The sequence below is a fragment of the Columba livia genome, chromosome 17, assembly GCF_036013475.1.
Source record: "Columba livia isolate bColLiv1 breed racing homer chromosome 17, bColLiv1.pat.W.v2, whole genome shotgun sequence".
NCBI lineage: Eukaryota > Metazoa > Chordata > Aves > Columbiformes > Columbidae > Columba > Columba livia.
Window position 1 is genome coordinate 4,267,524 of NC_088618.1, and position 25,336 is coordinate 4,292,859.

At 47.4% G+C, this 25,336-nt stretch overlaps 2 protein-coding genes across 21 annotated transcripts in view; one reads left to right on the top strand and one right to left on the bottom strand.

Moving 5' to 3' along the window:
- Positions 1 to 19,053, top strand: P2RX4 (purinergic receptor P2X 4). Of its 16 annotated transcripts, none has more exons than XM_065032869.1 (16): positions 36 to 499; positions 2,825 to 2,999; positions 7,256 to 7,379; positions 8,575 to 10,024; positions 10,735 to 10,854; positions 12,083 to 12,230; positions 13,144 to 13,215; positions 13,310 to 13,382; positions 13,858 to 13,954; positions 14,152 to 14,232; positions 14,347 to 14,488; positions 14,828 to 14,964; positions 16,322 to 16,415; positions 16,502 to 16,567; positions 16,700 to 16,753; positions 18,018 to 18,438. In XM_065032869.1, the coding sequence occupies exons 6-16, from the start codon at positions 12,144 to 12,146 to the stop codon at positions 18,024 to 18,026; spliced, it is 912 nt and encodes a 303-aa protein (XP_064888941.1). In that variant the 5' UTR covers positions 36 to 499; positions 2,825 to 2,999; positions 7,256 to 7,379; positions 8,575 to 10,024; positions 10,735 to 10,854; positions 12,083 to 12,143; the 3' UTR covers positions 18,027 to 18,438. The 16 variants fall into 16 exon arrangements, 14 of the variants coding, with proteins under 14 accessions (XP_064888939.1, XP_064888941.1, XP_005498301.1 ...); XM_065032865.1 differs by having other exon boundaries at positions 73 to 327; positions 16,658 to 16,753; positions 18,018 to 19,053; XM_021285894.2 differs by lacking the exon at positions 18,018 to 18,438 and adding an exon at positions 17,301 to 17,970 and having other exon boundaries at positions 73 to 327; positions 16,658 to 16,753.
- Positions 18,917 to 25,336, bottom strand: part of CAMKK2 (calcium/calmodulin dependent protein kinase kinase 2) — a 17,971-nt gene continuing 11,551 nt past the window's right edge. For 4 of the 5 annotated variants that reach the window (XM_065032857.1, XM_065032856.1, XM_065032855.1 and 1 more), the window contains exons 15-18: positions 25,202 to 25,297; positions 24,519 to 24,647; positions 22,473 to 22,573; positions 18,917 to 22,118 (exon numbers count right to left, since the gene is read on the bottom strand). In XM_065032857.1, the coding sequence (XP_064888929.1) occupies positions 22,046 to 22,118; positions 22,473 to 22,573; positions 24,519 to 24,647; positions 25,202 to 25,297 (399 nt within the window). In that variant the 3' untranslated portion in view covers positions 18,917 to 22,045. The remainder of the gene's footprint in view (positions 22,119 to 22,472; positions 22,574 to 24,518; positions 24,648 to 25,201; positions 25,298 to 25,336) is intronic. The other variant, XM_065032859.1, reaches the window with a different exon arrangement.

Genomic DNA, 25,336 nt, shown 5'->3' on the forward strand with positions numbered 1-25,336 from the left:
GGGCGGGGCGGGGCGGGGCTCTCCCGGCGGCGGTTGGGTCCGCGCCTTCTCCTGTCGCCTTGCGCTGCCCTCGCAGCCCACTGAGGCCTGAGGGGGGGCAGCGCGGAGCAGGCCGCACCGGGATGCCTACCGCCGGCGTCGCGGCCTGTCCTGCTCAGCCCGTCCCGCTGCACTGCTTCACTCGCCCGGCACAAAGCTCAGTTCCCCCCATTGCCGCCCTGATTTGGGCAGGAATTGGTATTTTTACCCCCAGCTCTTGAGCAGAGGGCACCGCAGCAGGCCCTGCCCCATGGCGTGAGGAAGGGCAGCCGCAGTGCCGGACGTGAGGTGGGTTGGCTACAGTGGGGCAGGGGCCGGGGCTTGGCCGGCAGGGCCGGAGCTGCTTGGCCATGTGGGACGCAAGGCTGCAGCTGCTGTAGGTGATGCTGGGCCGTACATGCCAAGTCTTTCCTGGAGCTTCTTCACAGCACAAGTGCTCTTGATGCAAGGAGCAGTGGAAGTAGGTTGGAGATTCACCCTTTGAAGTGTATACTTAGCTTTGTGGTTTCTTGAGAGGGAGGCTGTTGTTGTGTGTGTAGGAGATGTACAAACACATTGATGCAGTTACCCCAATTAAGATTTCTGGCAGTCTTTGACAGCATAAAGAGGTGTCAAGTGTGGCTGATGTACATATCTGGTGAATGGTTACTTCATTTCTTTGAAATGGAAAGATGTAGAGAGGATCCTTGTGAAACGGGAATGCCGGTCCTGTGCCCAGGCTTCCTCAGGGGCAAATGGCAAATTTATGCCCTCAGGGTTGAACATCAGTTGTTTGTGTGCCTCAAAGTAGCGATAAATATGTAGTGATAGCTATGCTAAATCTGCAACAACAGGAGCTTCAAAAATAGCAAACAATCAGAATAAACTATATAATAAAGAGAAACTTGTTTGTGAAATGGATATCTCAATCTGCAAGGGGTTTTTTTGCAGATCCTTCATAACCCATGCTTAGACCTTAAATAGGTGGGATTTGAAGCCTATTGCAGTTAGCTTCTTGGAAAGTGTTAGAATCCCATGTGAGTCCACAGATGATGGATTAAAATATGCGGTGAGTCATATTAAATCGATGCCAATTGAAATGCACAGGTTGTAAATCACTGCAGAATTTGACTCAGTAAATAGCAATCATAAATGTAATACTTTGCAATTCTAAGCACTGCGTCTATCTTAAGTTAGCTCCTTTTTTCTTTCTGAGGAACAGAAAACGCTTCATAAAACACTGATTTACAGGTCTTCGTGGGAAGCCTGAAAAGTGACACTGTGTTGGTGTCCCAGCTTTTAATAGAGTTACAGAGGGGATGGCTGGGTTGCTTGTGATTGTGCACGAAAGCCGTGGTACAGCCAGGAACATAATCCAAGTCTCCTGACTCCTGGATTTGAACTTTAAAACCAGATCATGTTTCCTTTGTGCTTTCAGCCTGTATACTGACCTTTAGGAATCGTATTCACCTACGAGTTCCCAGAAGAGGTCTGCTTTCCCTTGACACGCTTTCCTGGTATCAATTATGCTTTTCTTCGGATGAGTATTTTGAGCATGTAGAACGCACAGAGAGCACAAATGAAAACAGTGTTTCCTGTGGAGACGCTGGGGGCCTGGTCTGCTCCCTGCAGACCACATTAATAGGTTATAGGACGTGGTGCATGTGGGTCCATCCCTCGACCTTGAGGAACTGTTTCTGTAAATACTGATACATGTCCTTTCGTTAGACCTCGGTGCAGAGGAGAGAGCGACGGTGCCCACAGTGCTGTGCTGGGCATGGTGGGAGGCTGATGCTCTGAGATTCTTCGTTACATCAGGCTATTTCAGTCCCTCTACCTTCCAAGAAGCAAATGTCCATCCCTTCTTCTCATGTGCGTGTAGCATTAAAGAGGCAACAGATAAAGAAGAGGAAAGATGTCTGAAAACTTTAGAAAATGCCAAGATAAGAAGTAAAAATGATGGTGAGATGGTTTCAGTCTGTCATGGTGGAAAGCCACGAAGCCTGGTTGTTCTGACTCTTGGGGAAGGAGACCTTGGTAACAGACATCATGAGAGCTGGACTGGCTGAGCTCCAGCTTGCTGGCCTGTTTGGAAGCTCAATTGATTGAAGGCAGGAGCAACAATCAGACATCGGAGCCCAGTTCTATTGGACTCCCCAACTTGGGGATTGTGGGGGATCCTGTGTTGTTCTTGAAGTTGGATGTTTTCATGATCCTTTCTTCCAATGGCTTTGTGCTATTTGTACGTGCAGCCCAACGTAGCCGTACTGCTCCCCCAGACTGCCCGCCTGCTGCTTGATATTTACAGTCTGTAGTGGTGTCAGAATTTTCAAACTTCATGTTAAAACATAATTAAGATTTAGCTCAGGGTCTTCACCTCCTTATCACAACAGAACCTTCACAAAGAGATGAGAGCTTTCAGTGCAATCTTGGAGAAATATTACAGGAAGCAGCTAAGATACTCATTTGATTCTTAAGTTATCTTAGTTGGGATAATGTGGTATCTCGATCAAGCCTTACAGAATAAAGGCCAGTGTTCATATATATTTGTTGTATAATTCTGGGGGCATTTACCAAATTCCCAAGTTAGTTTGCATGGAGAGTGATACAGGGTTTCAAGCAAAGTTTCCTAAGGATAAGGCTTATGTTTTATTTTGCTTGGGAAAGGCTTATAGAGGCTGCTAATTGAAATGGCATCATGCAGAGGCAACATGTCGAAGAAAGAGAATGGAGCCTGCAAATAAACTATCCAGAGCTCTTTAGAACAGCTTCATTACTCCCTCCTGACTTTCTCCTCCCGTTATAGCTGCTGCTGTGTGGATGACTGCCTTGCAAAACTGAGAGAGCTGAACCACAGAGGCCAGCAAATCAGTGGAACGAAACCTGAGCAAGTCAAAATTGTGCTCCGCGGGCAAAGAGAGTTCACCTTATAAGGGAACATCATGGGCAAGAAGATGAATATGTCCGGCTGAGCTGCTGAGGTCAGATCCCAAACAGATGGGAGATGTTAATGTGAAAACAAGAGCATTTAGAAAGGAAATACAACACTTAATTCTGTTTTTCTTATGCAATCTGAGCCCTTCTGTTTGTCTCTCTTATGATCAATATTTTGTTATGTGTACATACACATAGGTCTGAGTATGTTATATTGAAGAGCAATTTGTGGCTCTTCTAGCACCTAAATGCATCCAGGTCCGCTTCTAGTTCCCACTTGCAGCTTTGCAGTTGTTACTACGTAGCAGGATTTTGCTGGCGGAAGGGTCACTAGTACCAACCATAGCAGTATGGTCTGTGGTCAGCAAAAGCCTGAGGAGTGATCACTGATGTCTTGAAAAGTTAAGGCTGTTTGTACAGAATGCAACTTGTTCCTGTGTGCCAAGGCTTTTACGACAATACTGCCAGACAAGAACCCTGTCTGGTTCTGAATGTTTTGTCATTGTTACAGCCATAGGTAACATCCTAGGTGATTTAAGGTACTAAAGGATTGGAAGGAAAGCATTAGATCTGTGTTGCAGGGTTTGTATATTTTGTGCCTCTATGCGGGTCTTCTGTTGCAAGAGAGAGGATCCTGGTTCTTTTAATCTGGGTCTAATGGATTCTCATCCAAACTTCTTGTCTTTCAGACTTTGAGCGTGAGATTTACTGCTCCATGTCTTTACAGCTCCACCTCCCATGTTTGCAGTGTCGGACAGTGGCCTCATACCTGCTCCGTGACCCCCTGGACCAGCTGCAAACAGCACACAGACCAGCTCCGCCTTGTGCGTGGTTCTGTGGAGTTGGAGCGGCTGCAGCCAATGTTTGTGCCATGTCACTCCCTTTTAATCCCATGACCTGATACAAAACCAGTCTAAGACCAAACAGCATGTTGTCCCATGTGATGTAAGAAGCTGGAGATCTCTGTGGCCATTGCTGACCCAAAAGCTTTAGTTAGCATAGTGATGGAATGCTGTGTTGTACATGAGCAAATGTTTCTTCTATTAGGGGTTGTCTGGCTTTCAGGGCTTTGAGTTTTTGAGTGTATTTTGCACCAATTTGGCTTTCGGGGCTTTGAGTTTTTGGCGGCAAACAAGATCATTGATCTGGCATTAGACCATTCTTGGAAGATGGATGTTGTTGTGAGAACTTTGTGGTGGGAGTGTGGCATAGGATGTTATCTAACAAGGTGGGGTTGCTTGGACAGAGTTAACTAAGTTTCCTCTAAAAACACTTGCAATTTTGTTCCTTGCCATGCTGTCTGGTTTTGTTCCTTGTCTGAAAAATCCAAAATAACTCCACCAAACAATCTCAGGTTTACACCAGTGTTTCTGAGATTAGAGTCTGCTCTGTAGAGTCTCCTATTCAGGGTCAGATTAAATGGTGAGTTGCTCTTTGCAGCAGATTTCAAAAACAATAAGATGTTTTAGGAATATGCAATAATTGATTGTCTCTAAAGGGCAGATTTTCCTCTTTGCTGCCAAACTAAGACTGTTCTTAGTGATAAGTGTTTGCTGAACAAAGTCTGCCGAAGTTCATGAAGTTGGTTTCGTTCTCATGGGAGGGCAGCAAGCCAGGACATTGAGCGCACTGATCCCAATCTCACAAAGAATCAAGTCTGCAGGAAATTCAAGTTGCCTTCCTAAGGTACTATACCCACCTACTGCTGCTCAGAGCCGGGTTCCCACTGCCAAGTTTCCAACAACATGGTTATCCCAAAGCACTGTTCTCCAGAAGCAAAAGGCTGAAATGCTATTATAAGAGACGTATAAATAAAGGAACATTGATCAGTTCCTTTGTATTTGTGTTCTTCAGATACTATTTTATCCCACCACAGAACAGTCTGTTGCTAAACTGCAATGGTGTCAGCTCTCGTGGCTTGTTTTTCAAAGCAAACCTTTTATATCACTTTTATGTTGTGTGGAAAGTGTCTTCTGAACACACAATAGTTTTTCCAAGTTGACAGTGCTTTTATGAGCTGGATGAGCTAGATAACTTTTCTTGTCAGCTTAAAAACGGGCATCCTTTCTCCTTTTAACACATTCAATTTGTGAGGAAGTGAAAACATTAGGCCAGGGTTTTTGAAGCACAAAAGTAGTCACTCTGGGGAGTTAAGGACATTACCATTTGTGACAGAAAAAGTCAAAGCCTAGGCACACAGCAACACAGCATGGGTGAAAGTTTTTGGATTACATCAAACCCTATTAATTGGTGTTTCACAAATGGTACCTGAAGGGCCAGAAACAGTTTTAGATGTCACAGGATCGTCTTGAATTCACTAGAGGCATTTGGCTCATTAATTCAAATGTCAAGGAAAATGCATCAATGTAAGACAGATTTAATCTGCGACAGAAATAAAAAGTTTCCTAACTTGGGGTTTTCTTCTGCAAGGCTTAGGGCTCGATGGTGTCAAAGTTCTTTGTGGGTTCATTTATCACAGTGACGTTTCTCCCACCTCACAGAACTGTAGGGGTTGTACGTTGTGCTTCGGGCTGGTGTTTGGGGGCCACCTCAGACTGAAGAACAGTCCCTCCATCCTCTCTAGGTAGATGATAAAAACCTCAGGGCTGGCAATCTGTAATAGTGAGCTGAAGAAACCTCTGGGAAGCTAAAGACTCCGTGGTACAACACTGCTGTGACCTCGAGAGCAGGATGGAGGGGTCTTGTAGCCATCTTTTTTTGTAACCCCGTGACTGTACAGTATTCCAAGGTGAAAGTGTTATATTTCTATTCTGTATCAGCCAAAGCATTAAAACATTTTATAAAAGAATTTATTTCAGCTGAAATGATGGAAATGATATGCTAAGAAAGCCAATGATAATAGATTTTAGCTCCTCTCAACCAGCTTTGAAATACAGGTAACAAACTAGGCCAATTATCACTTTTATTAACTCATTGCTTTTAAAAGGTAGAAGCATGATTCTATGCGTATATCCCATCTTTTCCCTAATTCAGGCTCTTCTGCAGAGACTGAACAGTTTTTGCACTGCCAGGTGCCCCCAGAGCCCACAATGCCTCCTACAGCTCCTCCTGCTGAGTTGTTTTCAGCTCTTTAAAGGAATTTCAATTCCCTTCTCCTGTGGACAGAGTTGTGATCTCAAAAAGGCTTTGTCCAACAACAGGAAGGCTGTAATTGTTCATACAGCATCCGGGAAAGATATGCATAGGCTTCCTGAGTTAATGAAATCCTAGGGTTTTTTTATAAAGTTTCGGTGACTGCCAGTCATTTTGAAATGTCGCACTGCGTGGGCTCACTGCTGCGTATGTTACAGAGGGAATTTTGCTTTTAATTACATCGCACAGTTGACACATTTTGTTGTGTTTCCTAACCTGCCTCTAAAGTGCCAGCAGTCGGTCACTACCAGGCACCAAAAGTGATGGATGAGAGGTTTGATCCAAATCTCTGGTGTATAAAGTTCCTTCACAAGTTCCATTGGCAAGAAAAAAATGAGGAATCACTAAAAAACGAAGCTGTTTATTTTCCACCAGAACAAAACAAGACCAAGGTCAGAACCTAGGGAATTTTGCTGTCTGATTGAGATACTGAGGTAGCAATGTTGGGCTTTGGTTACACCCATGATTGTCTTTATTGTCCAAACTCCTTTGAAAGGTAAATTTTATGAACGATACAGGAGGCCTCCTTTTCCTTCCCGTGAGTTCTGGCAGGGGCTGAACAAAGCCATTGCGTGTTGGCAAGAAGATCCTTGTATTTTTGATTGTTCGTTTCTGCCCGAGTCAGGGCACAGTTGTCAGATTAGCTGGCTGAAGGACAGGTGTTTACAGCACCACTTTCAGATGAGCTTTGGATCTGATTCCAGATGTTTCCCAGTGGATGAATTATGGACAGTTTCATATTATAGATTCATTCATTTGTAGTTATTTTAAAATTAACTTATATTATTAATGTCTTGACTATTATGCACTGAAACTCATCGGTGATTTTCATGTCCAGGTAGCATCCATAAACGTTAATTTGGTTTGCAATAAAGTCTCATTCATTGGCTTGCTACAGAAGATGCTCATGATAGAGCTCACGATAGACATCGTGAACAGAAACAGAAGATGGGAAAGGCTGGAATGAATGGCAGCTTCTAACTCACGTAATTAAGTCACTTCCATAGAAGACCGCTTGATTGGCAAATACTGCTAATGAGTTAGCGTGTCGGTAGAGATGTGGTAGAATCTCCGCTGACTTTAGCAGCAGCAGCATAGCACAGGCAACAATCACAGTGCTAGTGCCTGAACTTGCTGTGGCTGTTTCTAGGGAGGAATCATTGCCATCGGGATTAACTGGGACTGTAACACGGACAGCTGGTTTTACGACTGCAGTCAAGATACGGTTTCCATCACCTTGATAACAAAAAAATAAAGCCTGGATTCCACTGCAGGTACAAAACGTTATCTGAAGCAAGTAGCATGTTTTCTGAATTGAAGTAAAGATATGATGAGATGTGGGGAATGATGACTTGGAATGACAAGATGTTTGATTCTCCTTTTTCACTTTTGTTGTCATATCTTTAACCTGCAGTTACTGCAGTTGTATAGATGTATCATCATGGTTTTCTTTCAAGCGTGCTTGTATTGTAGAAGATTTTATTTCTCTGTCAAAAAGCCTAGAAATTTCCAAGTATTTTGGGAGCTAACACAGAGAATAATTTGGGCATATTCCACCATATGGCAATTGAGGCTTGAAACTACTTAAAGTTGTGAGTTTCCCAAGGCAATTAACACAAATAAAATAACAAAGTGTTCTTTTTTCCATCTGGGTAACCCCATAGTTCACTGAATCAAGATTTATTCGAAAGTAGAGTTTTTGATCTCTGTCATCTGAATGAGTACCTGGAGATGCTAGAAAGCAGAGGGCTGAGCTGATGGCATTTACACCAGACGTACCCTCTTAAACAGTTTACTCTTCTGGTACTTGAACAGGCAACCAAGTGTAAAACAAATGTTCATTAGCGATGACAGTGATCTGTGAGTATCTGAACTGATGCACAAAGGGTGGGAAACTTAGATTGTGAGGGTATAATTGCCTAAGGTTGTGTTTATTCGAGGTCCCTCTTCAGGAGGCACCCAGCTTGAGCTGCTCTGTGCTCTTACCTTGCAAATAAATTACTTGTTTAAGAAGAATTTCTGGAATCTATGCCTGAGTCTCTGCTATGGGAATGCTAGGGAAAATTCACTTCCTTAACAGTTTCTGCCACCCCCACATTTCCAGATTAAATTCTGAGGGGCTAAAACTAAATTCCTATTGTCCACTTCAAGTTAATAGGTCCTGTGACCAGAGGATGTATTTTCTAGCGTCAGCTAAAAATTGCTGCTCTCCTGTGGTGGGTATGTGCCAGAGGGAGTGCGTTGGTGTTGAAACAAGGTGCGAGGTGTCGATTCGATTTCACTAGGGTGGGCGTTGGCAACACAGAAAGACAGTCCTCCTCCAGATCTGCTGATCTATCATCATTATCCCTATTGTGCTGTGTCAAATGAAAAACCCAATGGTGAGGATCGCTGTTGTAAATTCTCTCTGCAGTTGGATGAAGCAGCAAATCTGTTTTCTTTAATTTATGTTGGGGATTGTTGTTGCAGAGCCACCTTGTGAAATTCTGTGATGCTGGCAGCTGCTGTACCAGCAAGTCCAATGAGAACCATGATAATGGAGAATCTGAGCCAATGTGCACCAGCAAGTCAAACCATGATATTAACAATGAAAAATACGAGCTGGAGCAACCTTGCGGACAAGGGGCCTCTTCCCCAGACTGCCAAACATGGTGCTGCTCTGGCAAATGCCAACCAACATACAGGTACCACAAGCATCTCTGCTGTCAAAAGAAATAAGGGCAATGCATCACATCCTCCCAGCTGGTGCTGTCCAGTCACAGCCTGAAGAAAGGTCACATCTTCTCTCCAAAGACCCCCTTCTGGACTTGATGGATGGCAATATTGACAACCAGCTGTGTCACTTCACTTCCAGGCAATGATCTGTAAGGCAGAACTGTTATCCCAAGCTGCGGCAGATGGAAAATTAGAGATACTTATCTCAAAGCAGCCAACAATTATGTTGGTTTTAAGATGGAATGAGGATGTAGCACAACTTGAACTCATGCTGTGACTCACCTTGGACGTTTAACCTTTGTTTTCTTTGATGGACCTTTTTTAAAAAAAAAAAGAATATAAGAAAGCATGTGACTTCCCAAAATGTTCTATAGTACAGCTGAATGCTGTCTTTGGAGAGGCACAATTGCCAGCTGCTTAGCATAGAGGAACAAATACCTTGAGCTAAAGTGCTTGCTTCTGCCTTTGCTTCATTTTGTGAGTCACTGCACGTAGTTTGGAAGTTTAGGCTCTGGAGTGAATTCTTCAGGCTACATTTTAGTGGGAGGTTCCAGGCCTCCTGCCTTTGCACTGGTGTGTACCAGAATCCCAGCTAGAGCAGGAGATGACCAGCACCATGAAAACGAGATGGAGCCAGGAGTCATCTCCAAGCATGACCCCTGAAGGAAGTCCAAGGAGATATCACTTGAAAATGTGGTCCTGAGCACATTTTCTCCCCAGCCTCATCACCTTCCTGCAGTCCTGGATCAAGAGACTCTAGAAAGAGGCCACTGAACACATAGTTTCATAACTCGCTGTTGAAGGCCTCATAGTCCATCCACATTAAACAGGTTCATTTTAGATTTCAGTGACTCAGACAAAGTATCTTTGAAAATCCCAGCTGTTCTCTTTGTATCACCTTTTAGCTTGAACTCAGGAACTACAATGAAAAGTACTTTTATCATGTTCATGTAATATTTTTGGGCATTTCATTCATACTCATTGAAGTTGTAATGCTGGACTTTGGCTTCCTGGTCGCTCATAGCTTCAGACCAGCCTTGCCTCCTACACCTCCTCCTACTGAACTTGGCACAGCACGAGTTTCTTTGATGCATTAGGCCAGAATATAGCCGAAGAGCAGCAAATTCAGGGCAGATTAATCTCTGCTCCAACACCTTTTCAGTTCTTTTTGTCATACTTGGACATGTATTTTTGTAGAAACAAGGTGAGAAGGATTGTAACACGGATATTCTGCACTCCTTTCAACTGAGCTTTGTTCTTCCTGAGCCCACCCGGCACTTTCTCATTTCCGTTTCCCACATATTGTTTAAGATATATTGCTGGCAGATTATGCCAGCTGTACTTTTATCTTCAGTTGTGATATGCATTAATTGTATTAACATTTATATTGTAGCATCTTGTATATCTAGAGTGGGAAAAGACTACAGTTGGCGTTAATGCATTCCTGTTCTGACACATTAACTGACTTTCCTTTTGGAAAGAATTACACTGAATATTCACTTAAGATTGTGATTTTAATCTCCTTTCACATTTATATGTATGGTTTTCCTTATCCTCTCCCCCCTTGTTTTGGTCCTTACAGTTTTGACTGGTTTTGTGATAGAGTGTTTTACTAATTTATAGCTGACTCAAAATCTCTTTAAGAGTTTCATACTGTCTGAAATTCCCATTGCCAGTTTGTCAGTTTGCTTCATCTCTTTCTAATGATGTACCTGCTATTATGAGTGTTATGGTGATATTTCTAAAATAAGCACTGTGTTGTGCGGCTCAGCGCCAGGTGGAAGGTGCATGAATTAGGTGGTGCAGATCTCTGCCGTTATAGCAAAGATTAATTCTGCAAGAGGATAAATAAAGGATTTGCTCATTGCGGATGGGAGGGTGGCAGTTTTATGTTGCTTCTGCTCTCTTTTGCAGGCAGATGCTCTGACCTTGCCCTGATCTGGCTGCACGTCACGTCTCGGTGTGAGGATGGCCCTTGTGTGAGGTTGTCTGTCCAGCTTTGTGAGCCTTAATAGCCCAGCAGCAGACTCACAGGTAATTTTGACTCATGTCTGATAAGTGTGGAGGTGAAAAACTCCCCTTAGAATTGCTAACAATGAGAAATACGAGAAAAAAATCTCCCTGATGTAACAAGTAGGGTGAGAGCATCCACCCCAGGATGACCCCCACACCTGCTCTTCCCGCCCCCAGACCCACACACGGCAGAGCCCCGGCGGCAGGAGCCCCCAGGGCTGAGCCCTGCGCTGCCTGCCGAGCCCCGGCTCACTCCGGGCAGCCCCAAAGGGCTGAGGGCGGCGATGAACCTCATTTCCCTGCCCCAAGCAGCCCAGGGAGAGCCTGCGGCGCCTCCGCGCTTCCGCTCTCCCCACTTGGGCTGCGGGCAGGGCCGGCGGCTGCCGGAGGCGCCCGCAGGTGGTGGGGAGGGCCGGCAATCAGGAGCCGGTACAATCCCCGGTACAAGCCCCAATACAAGCCCCGGGGCTGCGGGAGCGCTCTCCGGGCTGCTCGAGGCGCTGTGTCCCGGCGGGGCTGCGGCAGCCGCTGCCCGGCCTGCGGGGGATTCCCGCCCGCCCTCGCCGCCCGCCGCCATGGTGTCGTGTGGGGCTCTCCACAGCTTTCTCTTCGAGTACGACACCCCCCGCATCGTGCTGATCCGCAGCCGCAAAGTGGGGCTCATCAACCGCGGGGTGCAGCTCGCCATCCTCGCCTACGTGATCGGGTGAGCGGGCAGCTCTGGCCGCGTCCCGCCCCGGGGGGACCCGCAGAGCAGACGCGGCTGCAGGCGACGAGGGTCCCGGCGCGGCTGCCGTGAGGGGCCGGGCGGCTCCTCAGCCGTGCGTGGGGCCCAGGGGCGGAAACCGGCCGCCTCACTCGGGACAGGACGGGGGGACAGCTCCCGGAACCCCGTTGTCTGTCAGGGATGGGGGAGCGGGAAGCGCCGGCTGAGGGGCAGCTGGAGCTCGCCCACGGGTGCCGGTGCCGAGGGGTGGCAGTTTAACAGGGGTTGTGGGGCTGCTTTGGGGCAGCCGCGGGCAGGACAGGGCCCCTCTGGAGGGTGATCGTCGTTCACCCAGACGGGGTGTGCTTAAAAGCAATAACTACACCCTGCCAAACCACTCTGAAAAAGAATCAGAAGGGACATTGTTAGGACGAACGGTGAAACTACCTGGTCCAGGCCTTTCAGGCGACACGTGAAAAAAAAGGAGAAATTCCCACTGCCTGTGCTGCTTGATGTTGTTTATCTGCGGTCCTTTTCTTGCAGCTGGGTCTTTTTGTGGGAGAAAGGCTACCAGGAAACAGACTCTGTGGTCAGTTCCGTAACCATGAAGGTGAAAGGAGTAGCGCTGACGAACACATCCGCCCTGGGAGCCAGGATCTGGGATGTGGCCGACTATGTCATCCCTCCTCAGGTATCAATCGCTTTCACCTGCCCGGGGTGGGTTTTCTGACCAACAGCTGCCAAAGTTCACTGAGGTCTGGAACAGCTTCAACACGGGCTTCATATGAGAAAAGGAAGCGGTTTTGCTTTGTTGCAAATCACGCTGAGCACCTGCATCACCAGCCCCAGGGAAGCTTGTGTCAAGAAAAGTGTGTGTGTGTGCTTGCACAGGAGGGAGAACTTTGCAGGCTTAAGGAAAGAATTGCAGCAATAACCACATGTCGTCTTCCTTACTGCTTTGTAAAGCAAACAACTCCAAGCTAACTTGTTGGCAAAAACCCCAGGAATAGCCTACAAGTACTTGGTCTGGAACTGAGGAGGAGGTATTGCTGTAGTTACTGATTGACTGGGAACCTGTGCTGTGAGAGCAATATGTGGTGGACTTTGGGGTTGACAGACACGGCCAAACTGCTGGTTGTTGGTCACTTGGTCCGCATGAGATGTGGTGCACAAAAAAGTGACAGATATAGCCAGTGGTGCTCCCTGGAGAAACAAACCAGGACTGGTCAAGTTTCTAATAGATATATTGAAAAAAAAAAAAGAGTGGGAGTTGTGCTGAGACTTGCAGCTGGAAGAACTTTATCTCTGCTCCTGCCCTGTGACTCCCCTGAGGAGCTGTGTGATCTCTGTTTTCGTAATATAAATGAAGAAATTCAGACCGAGTGGGAGGACAGAACGGGTTGCTAGTCCCACAGTCCTTCCTCTGCCTAAAGGCAATGTCATCAGGCAGTACATGTGGGAATCTGCTCCTTTAGTGCTACACCAGCACTGTCCAAGCCTCTTCTGTGGGCTGTTTGGGCTCTGTCAACAAAGACATTTGGTGCAGTGCTTTGGACATTCTTTGCAGGCTGTCACTCTTAAATTCCTTTGTTTTGCATATTCAGGCAGAGAACGCTGTGTTTGTCGTGACCAACGCGATACTGACACTGAATCAGCGCCAAGGCTACTGCCCAGATGTAGGTACAGGACCTGCTTTGATCCTGCCTTGTGCGGGTGGGAGTGTGGGGGACAGAGTTTGTAGGGTTTGGTGTAATTATTGTTCCTCTCCAGCTTCCAGACGATACTACAGAGTGCAAGGTGAATAAGGATTGTGTCCCAGGGTATGTCGACATCCACAGCAGCGGTAAGAACCTGCTGCAAGGGCTCCTTTCAGTCTGTGTTGTGATACCTCTGTGCTGTGCCTTTCCTCTTGTGAAGGAAGCAGCATTTCGCTTTGGTCTCATTCTCTCATAGCTAAAAGAACTGAAAGAGAAGCTCAGATTTTTCTTCTAGGCGAGCGCAGATGGGCTTAGAATATGTTGGGTGGATGCTGGATAGATGTGTGCTTTGGATTAGCAAACAGTGTGAGGGCTTTTTCAAGACCTTGAGACCATGAAGCGTTATTTCATGTAGATGAGGATTTGACTCAGAAAAAGACCCTGATGCTAATTTCTCTGAAACTGCACCACAAATTGCAATGAAAGATAATGGGGGTCTTGGTACTGGCATTTCACCTCTGAGCATATCGCTTTCACCTTATGGAGTGAGGAGATATCACAGGACAAATGCTGTGTCTGTATTTTTGCTCCATGGTATACTTCATTCACCTGTTTCTCCAGGCATCCAGACTGGGGAGTGCGTAGCCTACAATAACACCATCAAGACCTGTGAAGTCTTTGCGTGGTGCCCTGTGGAGGATGACAATGTTGTACCCAGGTGAGTGCTTTGTCTTCCTACTCTGCAGCTACTTTGTCTCCTACTTTCCTCCTGAAAGGAGGTTGGTGACACACAACTCATGTTTCTCCATGTGAGGTACTATTGGGAAAAGCTGAAGAGGTCATCACCAAGGATCCTGCAGAGTCCTTTTTATGAAAATATATGTGAAAATGGTGTATTTTCCTCTTGTTTTGTAGGCCAGCGTTACTGCAAGAAGCTGAGAACTTCACCATTCTGGTGAAGAACAACATTTACTATCCCAAGTTCAACTTCAGCAAGTAAATCGTGTGTGGGGCATTGAGGCATGGAGCTGTCTGGTCTCTTGGACAGTAAAGGGGAGCTGGAGGAGTGAAAGAAGATGCAACAGATCTTATCTTTTTATTCTCCTGTAGGCGAAACATCCTCCCCAGTATCAACTCCAGCTACCTCAAGAAGTGCATCTATGACTCCCAGACAGATCCCTTCTGCCCTATCTTTCGCTTGGGGCAAATAGTTAAAGCTGCAGGGCAGAACTTCGAGGAGATGGCCGTGAAGGTATTTGACTGACCCTTCTTTCAGGGTTCAGCTGTGTAGAAGAGGAGCAGTAGGTGGTTGTCCCCCTCTGCCTGGTGGAACAAGCCACAGGACACAGAGGAGCTGCAGAAGGACGAGTTGCTCTGGCCAGAAGGACTGGAGTCAACTCTACTTAACATATATTTGGCCTTGGCTGATGTAGTAAGGGCCATGTACAAGGTCCTCCTGTGGCAGCAGGAAGGATGTTTGCTTGGGACTGGGATATGGGCCAGTAAATCAGGGTCCTGGTCAGCAGGGAGCCTAGAGCTGGGCTGCCCTGGCACCTGGACTGCTCACCTTCTCCTCTTCTCCACTTGGCAGGGTGGAGTCATGGCACTGCAGATCAACTGGGACTGCAACCTTGACAGGTCCGCTTCCCTCTGTGTGCCGGAGTACTCCTTCCGACGCCTCGACAACACGAACCCTGCCCACACCGTCTCACTTGGCTACAACTTCAGGTAATGTGGCTGCAGAGGGCACCTGGTGTCCCTGCGCCTGTGTGTGCGCTCCTCTGGCAGTTGCAGGTAGTGCTTGGGCTTCCAATTATGCTGTAAAACTTGGAGAGTTTCTGTGATGCTGTAAAACATAGAGGAGGTTTGATCCTCAGTGTGTGCAAACCGCAGCAGAAGAGGAAAGGCAGTGAAGCTCCACTGACTGTATCAGAGTGTCTGAGTCGTGTTTGGGTGATGGTTTGGGCCAGCCTCCTGTGGCATGGCAGTGTGGGAGCGGGCTGTGTCAGGGTGCGCTGACAGGGCTGGGCTGTGGGGGTGGGAGACTGAAGCACCTTCTTTGCTATGCATCAGGGAAAAACCTCTAGAAAGTGGCTCTGTCAGTTTAAGACCATATCAGCACCAGGAATATCCTGGCATCCACCAACACATAGACATTCTGGCCAGTATGGGTAGGTCCAGCACCTCCAGTAAAACCACCAACACAGTTGATTAGTTGGTTGCATCCAGACTCAGAGCTGTAATAATACAGATTGGCCACCTTGCCAAGATCCTTGCCATGGTCCTGCTCATGAGGAAACACAGCTCAGGGTTATGATTGTTTCTAGTGTCACAAACTCTCACTTAGGACAGGAGATCTCTTTTGCGGTAACTCGAATGAATTCACTGAGAAGCTGCTGTCACGTAGACAAGGACAAGTGTGCGTTTGGGAAGTGCCAGGCCTGCAGGTACTGGGGTGCTGGGCAAGTCCAGTTGGAGGATATCGCAGCCTGGCTGGTGTGGGTTCTGAAGTGCTCTTGCTAATTCCAGACGTTGGTGCATCCCTTACCAATCCTTCCTTTTCTCTTCCATCCTCTTCTCTTCCTCCTCCTGGCTTAGTGAACCATGTGGCAGAGTAAGTCTGATCTCACTTACTTGTTCTTATCTCTTTTCCCTGTCATTTGCCTGGGGGATGAGCAACCTTCGCATGCCAGGCTGAGCTGAGCTCTGCTGCCTCCCTCTCTGCCTGCTCCTGGCCCTGCCCTCTCGTGGCTGCCTGCACTTCTGCAGCCTCTGCTTGCCCCATTCTCATGTGTAGCTGAATTTCTGCCCATCTGTCCTTCTGCTCCCCTACTAAAGATAACTTTCACCCCTTCCTGTGCTTTGCAAGTTTCCTGATTTGCCTTGTGCTAACTGCTGCCTTAAATTTGCCTGTTCTAGGATTTTCTCCTGTGTGTGTTTGCCTGCATGAACGCTCCATCCGTCATGTGGGGCTTGTGCCAATGTTCAGCCCATCCTCTTGGGATGGGGGACACACCTGGATGTTGTATGATCACATAAGCAGCCTCAAAACTACCAGCTAAGCTCTGATCTGTATTTTCTCCAGGTTTGCGAAATACTACAAGGATCCTAATGGCACTGAATCACGGACCCTCATCAAAGCTTACGGCATCCGCTTTGATGTCATAGTGTTTGGAAAGGTAGGGTGACTTAATTCCTGGAGGTCTTGCAGTGAGGACTTTCACAGATACTGAAAAACATATTCACCTTTGTAACTGTCTTCTAGGCAGGAAAATTTGATGTAATTCCTACAATGGTTAACATTGGCTCTGGCTTAGCACTGTTTGGCGTGGTAAGTGACACTGTCTGCACTTGGACTCAATTCTGGATTAGTGACTCAGTTCTTAGGATCATTGTCTTAAACTCTTTTAATCTCTGCTAGGCAACAGTGCTGTGTGACATTTTTGTTCTGTATTGCATGAAGAAGAGATACTACTATCGAGAGAAGAAATACAAATATGTGGAGGATGATGAACTGGTAAGCATCACTGAAGTCAGAGTGAAGTCAAAGTTGGTTCCTCCTCTGACTCTGGAGAGATCCTGAAACAGGATTTAGAAAGTCCACATCAAACAGGGATTTTGAACCACAGCTCTGAGGAAACTGTCTTCCTCAGAGAAGTTCATTTTTACCTCAAAGCTGTCGCAGGGTGGAGCAGTAGAAACAAATACTGTCATGTTTCCTGGGCAACCACTCTTGGAGAGGGAAGTGAATGTTCAAGAACTTGTCATGCTCCCACTGCATCTCTTTTTTGGTTTGCAGTTCTTGGCAAATTTGATCCATCTGGCCAGTAGAGGATTTAGTAGGGTTGCTTCACTGGTGCTGAGGGTACAGCTTGGCCCTGCAGCTTTCTGCTTGGTGGGAAGTGTTGCAGAGAGCGGATTTCTGAATCAAAAGACCTTGTGGCACTGGAAGTGGAAAGTCTGAGTAGCAGAGAGTAGCTTGTCTGTGCAGAGGGTTTTATGTGAGAGGGAGGGGGGGAAAGAAGAGTTCTCTGGCAGAGAACTGTAATCTCTGATCCTTGCAGGGTCTCATTGAGACATACGGCACAAACTCCTGACCTGCTGCTACAGCGCCAACTGCTGCTGTTGAACCTTAGTCTGACCCTGCCATGAGTCCAACCTCTCTCTTCGTTGGAAGAAAGGGGGAACAAACCTGAGAAGGGGACCTTCTTCACTGCTTTTGCTGGCTGAAGCCAACCCCCAGAGAGCAGAACTGGGTCTGCTGTCTTTCCAGGTTAATTGCACTAAGCACAGAGGGAGAATTGTGCTTTTATGCCAGGCCTCTGCACTGCCTGAGCCTGGGACGGGGACTGCTCTGACATTCTTGTGACAGTCCTTTCCCTGAGCTCCCCGGTAGCAGAGAGCACAGGGGAACAGGCACAACATTCTTCCTCACGGTGAACATGGCCCCTGCCAGGTGTTGCCAAACCTTGCGAGGGCAGCTCCTTGCTGTTATCAAATCACTTTTCTGTGTCCTGAAGTGCTGTGATGCTTAGCTGAGCCCGTGCCTACTATTTAATAGTGTCTCCAAGCTCCAGTGGCCACAGCCCGAGGCAAAACAGTGTCTGCTTCCATTGCACTGTGGGAAATGCCTTACTGGTTACTGACTTGATTTTTTTTTCTGCTTGTGTAATTTTTACGGTACCACTTCAAAATTTACTTTCTTTAAATAAAATATTACCTTCTCTCAGCTGACTTGGAGTTCTGCAAGCTGGGTTTTTGCTTGTTTTATTTTTCCTTAGGATCAGTGAACAGTCTTCGTTTTACACAGATCCCGACTGGTAGAGGAGAGCTGCCTGAGCCCGTGCTGCTGCCTGCTTTGCCTCCTGATCCTCTCAGCCAGTGCTGCTGCAACTACAGCTGCTGCTCCACCTTGGTTCTCCTGTCACCTTCTCTGTTGTGTTAAAACCCTATCCCAGCTGAAAATGAGTGGTCAGGGTGGGTTAGACTAGCGTGGCTAGTACTGACTGCTCAGAAGAAATTGGAGTTTCTTGCAGATGGGGTTTAGAGGTGGACTTGAGTGCTGGGTTAACGGTTGGCTGCAGTGATCCAGCTGACACAATCATATGATTCTGTTGTTCCCTGACATACCTCCCATGCTGTTCACCCCCAGACCCTGTCTCTGGGCTGCTCCACTTAATGGTTTTACAAAATTTAAGTGAATTTGTTGGCTTTTCACATGACTGTGAGCATCTTTGCTGATCACACTGGCACACAAGGTACAGCTCTTCCTGTTCTCTGAACCTTTTCTAGTGTTACAGAGTGCTGGCATCTATTCTGTACCACCAGCATCCTGCCTGGGGCTTTGCTACCTTTTTGCCAGCTTTTTGTGGCTTTTTTTCTTTTGTGGCTTTGCTACAGTACTAACATTTTTATTTCCCTGCTGCTGAGTGTCACTACTTGGTGCCTTTCCAACAGTCAGCGCTGCGGTCTGTGCACAGGAATGGCTCGGTTTGGATTACTCAGTGGCTTGAGCCACTGTGGGCTCAACTTTGCCCAAAATCCCTGGTTGTGGTTGAGCACCAGACGTCACTAACACAGGAAGGTGCTTTCAGATTCCTTTTCCAACAAGCAAACACTCACAGCTTGATAAAGACCAGTCAAACAGGATAATGGTTCCAGTGGATTGACTAACTCTGGGTTTGGTTGCATGTCATTTATTTCAACTTGTACAGAGAAGCTTGAACAGTTGTGTGGAAAAACACTTGGTTGGTTGTTGGGTTTTTTTTCTTATGTAATATAATTTAAAAGTGCTAAATACACAGTATTTAAACTTGATACACCTGATAAAGTTAAATGCATAATAACAGGGTAGGAATGAAACACAAGCCTTGGTCATTTAAACAAACAGTATAAAAATCAGCAACAGTTCAGGACCTTAGAAAATAAACAGATCCCTTGGCTGATAGGTAGGAGGGGGCCACCAAGAAAAACTACTGAGACGAGAGGCTGGTTTCCCCTTAGCGCTTCCCTGTGTGCTTTCAGAGCCAAAAAAAGGCTTCGTACCCGCCGCTCAGCCTGCAGTCAGCACCGGGCTTGCTTGAAAGGGAGGGAGTTGGGGAAATGGAGCTGTAGCCCGGTTCCAAGGCACAAGCAAAATGTTTACTTCACTCTAAGAAAACAGCGAGCTTCGCTACTAAGGAACGGCAGGGAGGGAACTGAGCAGATTTTTATATATATTTTTATATATATATATATATATACAGTACAGCTTCTCTAACAGGTCATGCATTTAGATAACTCTTCCTCACACAGCCACGCTTTCTGCTTCCCACAGAACTAATCAACAAGACACGTCTACAGCGAGTTTCTTTCAGAAATGTGCATTTGGCTGCAGCCGGCACTAAGAGACATCATTTCAGGGATTGCCTCAGGGAAGTGCTGAGCTTTAGGATGCTTATGAACCAAACCCAGTCCCTGCGAGCCGTCAGACACTGATCCCTGGTAACATCTGTTTAGAAGCTGTCTTGCACCTGGCAAGCCTGTTTGGTAAATGTAAAGCATCTCGCTGGGCACCTGGCACGTCACAAACCGGAGCTACGCAGCACAGAGCATCTCTACAACTCACCTCTAACAGCACGCACCACACACATTACTATGCACCAGCTATAAATAATCAGATCCCCTGTGGTTTTTTGGGATTTTTGGCAGAACGAGTCCATTGACAAGGTTAGAGACCCGCGCTGCCCACTCGCACGCATTTCCGCAGTGCCAAGTCCTGTTTAGGAAGGGGCGCAGGCAGCTGCAGTGGTGCTGGCACCCAAGTGACCTGTTTGGTTTTCCCGTAACTGAAGCTGCAGGGCTTTGGCATCGCCTCGGACTAAAACGGGAGGGAAACAGTGCGTGTCTTATGGCTCCAGACTCCGTAATACTGCTCCTAAACCACCAACCAGCGTCACTGGCTTTGGAGAGAGGCCAGCAGTGCAACATTTCCATAATAAATTGCGCTTTAGGGGGAGCATCGCTTCAAGTGATCAAAAGCTGTAAGGGACGGTTTGTGTAGGCACCTGCGCACTTGCTAACGCTACACTGGCTTTAACGCAGACCTGTCCTAACCAGGAATTACCAGGCCAGGTCTGACTGCAGCAGGGCCAAGGAGCTCAGCACTCTGCTGCTTGCAGTGACCGAAGTGGAGGAAGACAAGGGGACAGTCACCTAAAGGCAGGCCACCCGTGGCCAGGGTCAGCAAGCATTAACCAAAATTGCAGGGTCACTCCTGCGTCTTCCTGCTCAAAGCAAAGAATTACACCTTAGCATTCCCTTACATGCTGGGGACATTGAAATCCTCCCCATCTCAGGTACAATCACGTTAAACGCCTCAGTTGAGGTCACACAACCACAGCAGACTGAGGACAGCTCAGACCTTCACCCCAGCGCCATCCCCGAAACAACACTCACCAGGACCCCTTTCCTCAAGCAAACGCTGCCTGTTCTCCAGCTCACCCACACTCTGCCCTTCTCCAGCTTCTTCCGAGCATGGAAAACTTGGGAAAGTGAGGCTGGACATCAGAATCTCTCCCACCACACGATAGATTACTAATTGTTTTTTTTACAAGCACCACAAAATAAGTCAGTAATCTGACTGACGGTGAAAGAGCTCTTCATAAGAAACAATCCATGAATTAGGTATACACTTAATTTACTAACAAGCCTCTGATCCACAGGCATTCACAAATTACTGGTAACGAACTGGCAAAAAATACATAGCATTGGCCCCAAAATCCAGATTAAGAGTTTGGAAAACAAAAGTTTCTTTGAAAATTACTAGCTAACCTAAGTATTTCATTAAGATCTCAAGTTCTAAGCGAGCCCTAAGTCTATACTTAAAAAATAGCATAAGTTGTATTATTTTTAATTGTAGTAAACCATGTAATGTACATGGAAGTGAAGGATTTTACCCTGAATTTTATATTTAATAATATATCTACCTAGATCAAGTAAAAGATTTAGAAACAAACTGTTGTTAGTGCTTTCTCTGCTGTTCAAAACAAACATTCAGCCTAACACCACCTTTCACTCATACGTCTGCAGCAAAAATAGTTCAAACTGAACTTAAGCCCTTAAATTCCATTTCCTTTCATGCACTGAATACTCAGCTTACCAAGTCCTAGTCACATCAAGACCTTAGGAAAGGTATTAATTACCTTAGGAGGTAATTAACCTCACTTTCTGAACGTCCTGAAGATGCTGTTTACTACCAGTCAGCTCACAAAGGTAGGCATTCTTTAAAAAGCTGAAAAGGTGGATTTTTGCTTTGTTCCCATGCAGTTAAAAAGGTGTCAATTAAAAACAAACCAGAACGACGAGGAATAGATGCAACAACATTCCCGGCAGGTCGTGAACTCTCCAAGTGCTCACGTGTAGTTTTATGTTGTGCGTGCCACTATGCGACAGACGTACAACACCCTGGGATGCTGGCGTGAGTCCCTGGAAATTATTTGGCATTAACACCAGGTAAAAGCAGTTCCAAATGCCTTTTTTTTGCAAAGCACTGTTGCTGCTCGGCATGGTAGCTCACCTCTGCGCTATCAGCCAGCACCTTTCCACGCGAAGTCAGCAGTCCCAGCGACTGGAGATGTTCAATGTCTATGACAAGTAGTCGGATGTCTTAGAACATGCTGCTATGTAAGCTCTACATCCAGCACTATACTGAAATAGCGTCGTGTCATGCTGTGTTTGGTGTAGGCTCTGTTCATGCTGCACATCCTCAGCTGTGCACTTTATAACGTGCCCCGGGCCAAGTCGCTCAACAGAACCGTGAAGCTGATGTTCACGAAAGAAGCTCCTCCTCTCCCACGTTGGGCAAGTCATTGCATTTCAGATTATCTTCACTGCCTTGTTTCCTGCTTGGAAAGGAAATAAAACACTTGCTTAGTGTCGCAGAAAAAGGCAACGCAGACTCTGAGCAGCAGCATCTGCTCCTTCCACACCACGGGACCCCCCAGCTCCCCTGGAACAGGCTGCAAGCACCATAAAAAGATGCTTTTCAGGCCATCGGAGGAGCAGAATATGCCAGGTCATAAAAATCATCCCCCAAAGCAGTTATAGGTCAGACAGAGGGTGTGTGAACAACCCAGTTGTGGCCCCACACAAAAGACTGAAAGCCCAGCTCCTCGAATCCTCCTCCCGTGCTTTACAGTAATTCCCAGAGCATAAGACAAGCTACAAATGTCCTTTCAGGCCACGATGAGGCTTACGGCAGCAAGTTCCCCGGGGCGGACAGCGACCGCTCCTCCCTGCGGCTCCCCTCAAACGGGTTCCCGAAGGATCGCTTCCGGATCATCGTTTTCACCAAGATCTGCAAGACCAGATTGGAGTTTATCAGGGGTGCTACCGCTTTCCCTTCATTCGAGAGCGACAGGAACATCCAACCTTCATGAGCAGGTAACTTAAGAGAACTAGCGAAAATAAGTCAAAGTTCTCCTAAAAAAAAAAAAAAAGAAACAAAAACAAGACAGCAAAACCACAGAAGGAAACACATTTACACGTCTCCAGTTGCTTCATACAGGAGCTGCATCCTCATCTGAAACTTGCAGTGCAACAAGTGAACGCGCAGACGAGAGCCACGCCGGGTGTGAGAGGCTGCAAAGGTGAGCAAAGCCACGGCTGGGAGATTTTCTCCACCAGAAGTAGGTTTTACTGATCCCTGCATCCAGTACCTGCAAATTTGTGGTTCCCTGTGATTACCTGGCAGAAAAAAACTCATTGAAAAGGGAGAGGGGAAGGAAGGAACCGGCACAATTTTGCCTTAATGTTTACCAAAATCAAGCCGGAAAATGGGCTGTTTGTCTCGCTTTGGCTGCAAAACACAAAGCTACCCACCGTCAGCTGCAATCGGAGCCTGCTGGGAACAGAGCGAGTGTCGGGGCTGTTCCCAGGGATCCCCAAACTTATTTTCCTGGTGGGAGCAAGAGAACAACATGAGCAGCACTGGACCCTCTCTTGGCATGTGCACCCCATTCTGGGAACCCCTGGCTTCAGTCGATAGTGCTTCCCATCCCTCTGCGCCTCATTTATCTGCTCACCACGCTGCACCGGGAGCCCTTACACGACTGAAACACACATGACAACAGGGTCCCACAGGGGAAGGCATTTTGTGCAAGAGTCAAAGCCACATGAATCTCATACTCAAGTATTAACGCTGCAGTTGGATGCACAAAGATCAGGCACCGGAGGGTAATTGTGAAGAGCAAATGCAAATGGGAAAATACAGGCTCTGCCTGGATGTGGTGAGTTATTTAAGAGGCGAGAGTCACAGTAAAAGCCCTGAGCTGTGCTAAACACACCTGGATTTTCAACAGGGCTGGGAGCAATGCAGCAAGTCACCTCCGAACAGGAGAAACGGGGAAAAACCCCTCATCAATGGGGATCTCTTTAGAGCAAGATCTGCTTTTTCAGCTTGAGCAGCACAAGGCACATTTACATATTAACGTGTCTGTGGTTGAAGAGGCTTCTGCAGGGCACCAAAGCAAGAGAAAGAGCTCCAGAAGCAGAGACAGATGCGGGCACAGCCACAAGATAGAAAAGGGGCTTCAAAGGGAGATCTGTACTTCAAAAAATCACAGCCTGGGTGTCTACAGGCAGATAATGCCATGCCAGGGAAATGAGAACGGTCTCTCACTGTTTCTCCTAGCGTAAGGGCTAGCAGGCACACAAAGAAACCATTAGGTTCAAAACCCAAAAGGAGATTTCACTTTCCACGCAGGGCAGGGTTACACTGTGGTTCTCACCGCCACCACAGTGGGCTGCAGAGAATAAAAATATCAGCTTGAAAAGAGATGAGATGAATTCACCCAGAATAGCTCCCGGCGGGGGCTGGCACACACCATGGCCCAGATAAACCTCCAGCGCGGGGAGCTCCCGCAGCCCCTGCGGCCGGATGGGCAGAGCAGGGCGGGAGCTCCTCGTGCCCGGCCAAAACACCCGCTCCCGGGCACCAGCAGGTCCTGGACCAGACGCTCTTTTGCCCTGAGCAAATACAGGGGTATTTAGGCAGCCAACTCAAGCGTGGAGACCAGCAACTCGCTGACGGGACCACTGTGAAATATTCCCCCGCACCAGGAGGTACAGCCGCCTCCAGCGAGATGCTGAGCCCCATCTTGCAACACTTGTTTCCAAGAGCAGGGAAGTCTTTGCTCGAATCCTACCCCCTTCAGCATCAAACTCCGGCTGCTCAGGACTGACCCAGGAGGCAGCACGGACCCCACTGTGCATCCACAAACCATCCTCTCCCTCGTACTCACCACGGTGGCCAGGCTGGGGATGTGCTTGACCGAATTCTCCACCTCCTCCTCCGTCACCTCGACGAGGGTGCAGTTCTCATCCTCCGTGGGCAGCAGCTCTGCTCCGTTCTTGGTGACCCAAGGGTGCAACTTCAATGAATAACACAGCCTGTCAGGAGCCATTTCCTTTTTCTCATAACTCAAACAACACAGCCCTGGCAAACGCATCTCCCCGCCCAAGCTACGGCCCCTATGTGCTCCTGAAATACCAGGGAGCAGGGGAGGGATGTTCAATCTCACTGGTGAGCCACCTTACCCCAGTGCCGCCAGTAACGGCTCAGCCTGGAGCAGAAAATGCTGTGGTGCAGCTCATCTGGAGCCAGCGCTGGCCCCATCTACGCAACCGAGCAATAGCCTGGGTGACCTACGGCACTGAGCATCTCAGTGGGTTGTAGGGAAGAAGATCTGCTTTCACTCTCATCTTATGGATAAGACAACACTAAGATGCAGGAGCGATTTATTCCAGACCATACGTATGAGCAGTAGTGATGGGGAGACCCACCGAGCCCTAGTCCTGGACCTGAATTAATGCACGACAGAAGGCAGAAACTCTCTTTCTCCTTGCCCACACACCTGGTGTCTTGGGTGGCTGCAGGAGGAGCACAAAACGGTTCAGCAGTTCCCCCGCAATCCTTTCCCCCTACCTTAGTCTCCATTTTCTCAGCTTCTCGCCCCTTCCAGGCTCCCGCAGGGGCGAAGGACCAGAAATCTCCTGCCAAAGGCTGTTGCACAGTACTTTCCTGGTAGCAGAGGAAATACTGTACTCAGGGGATTTCCTT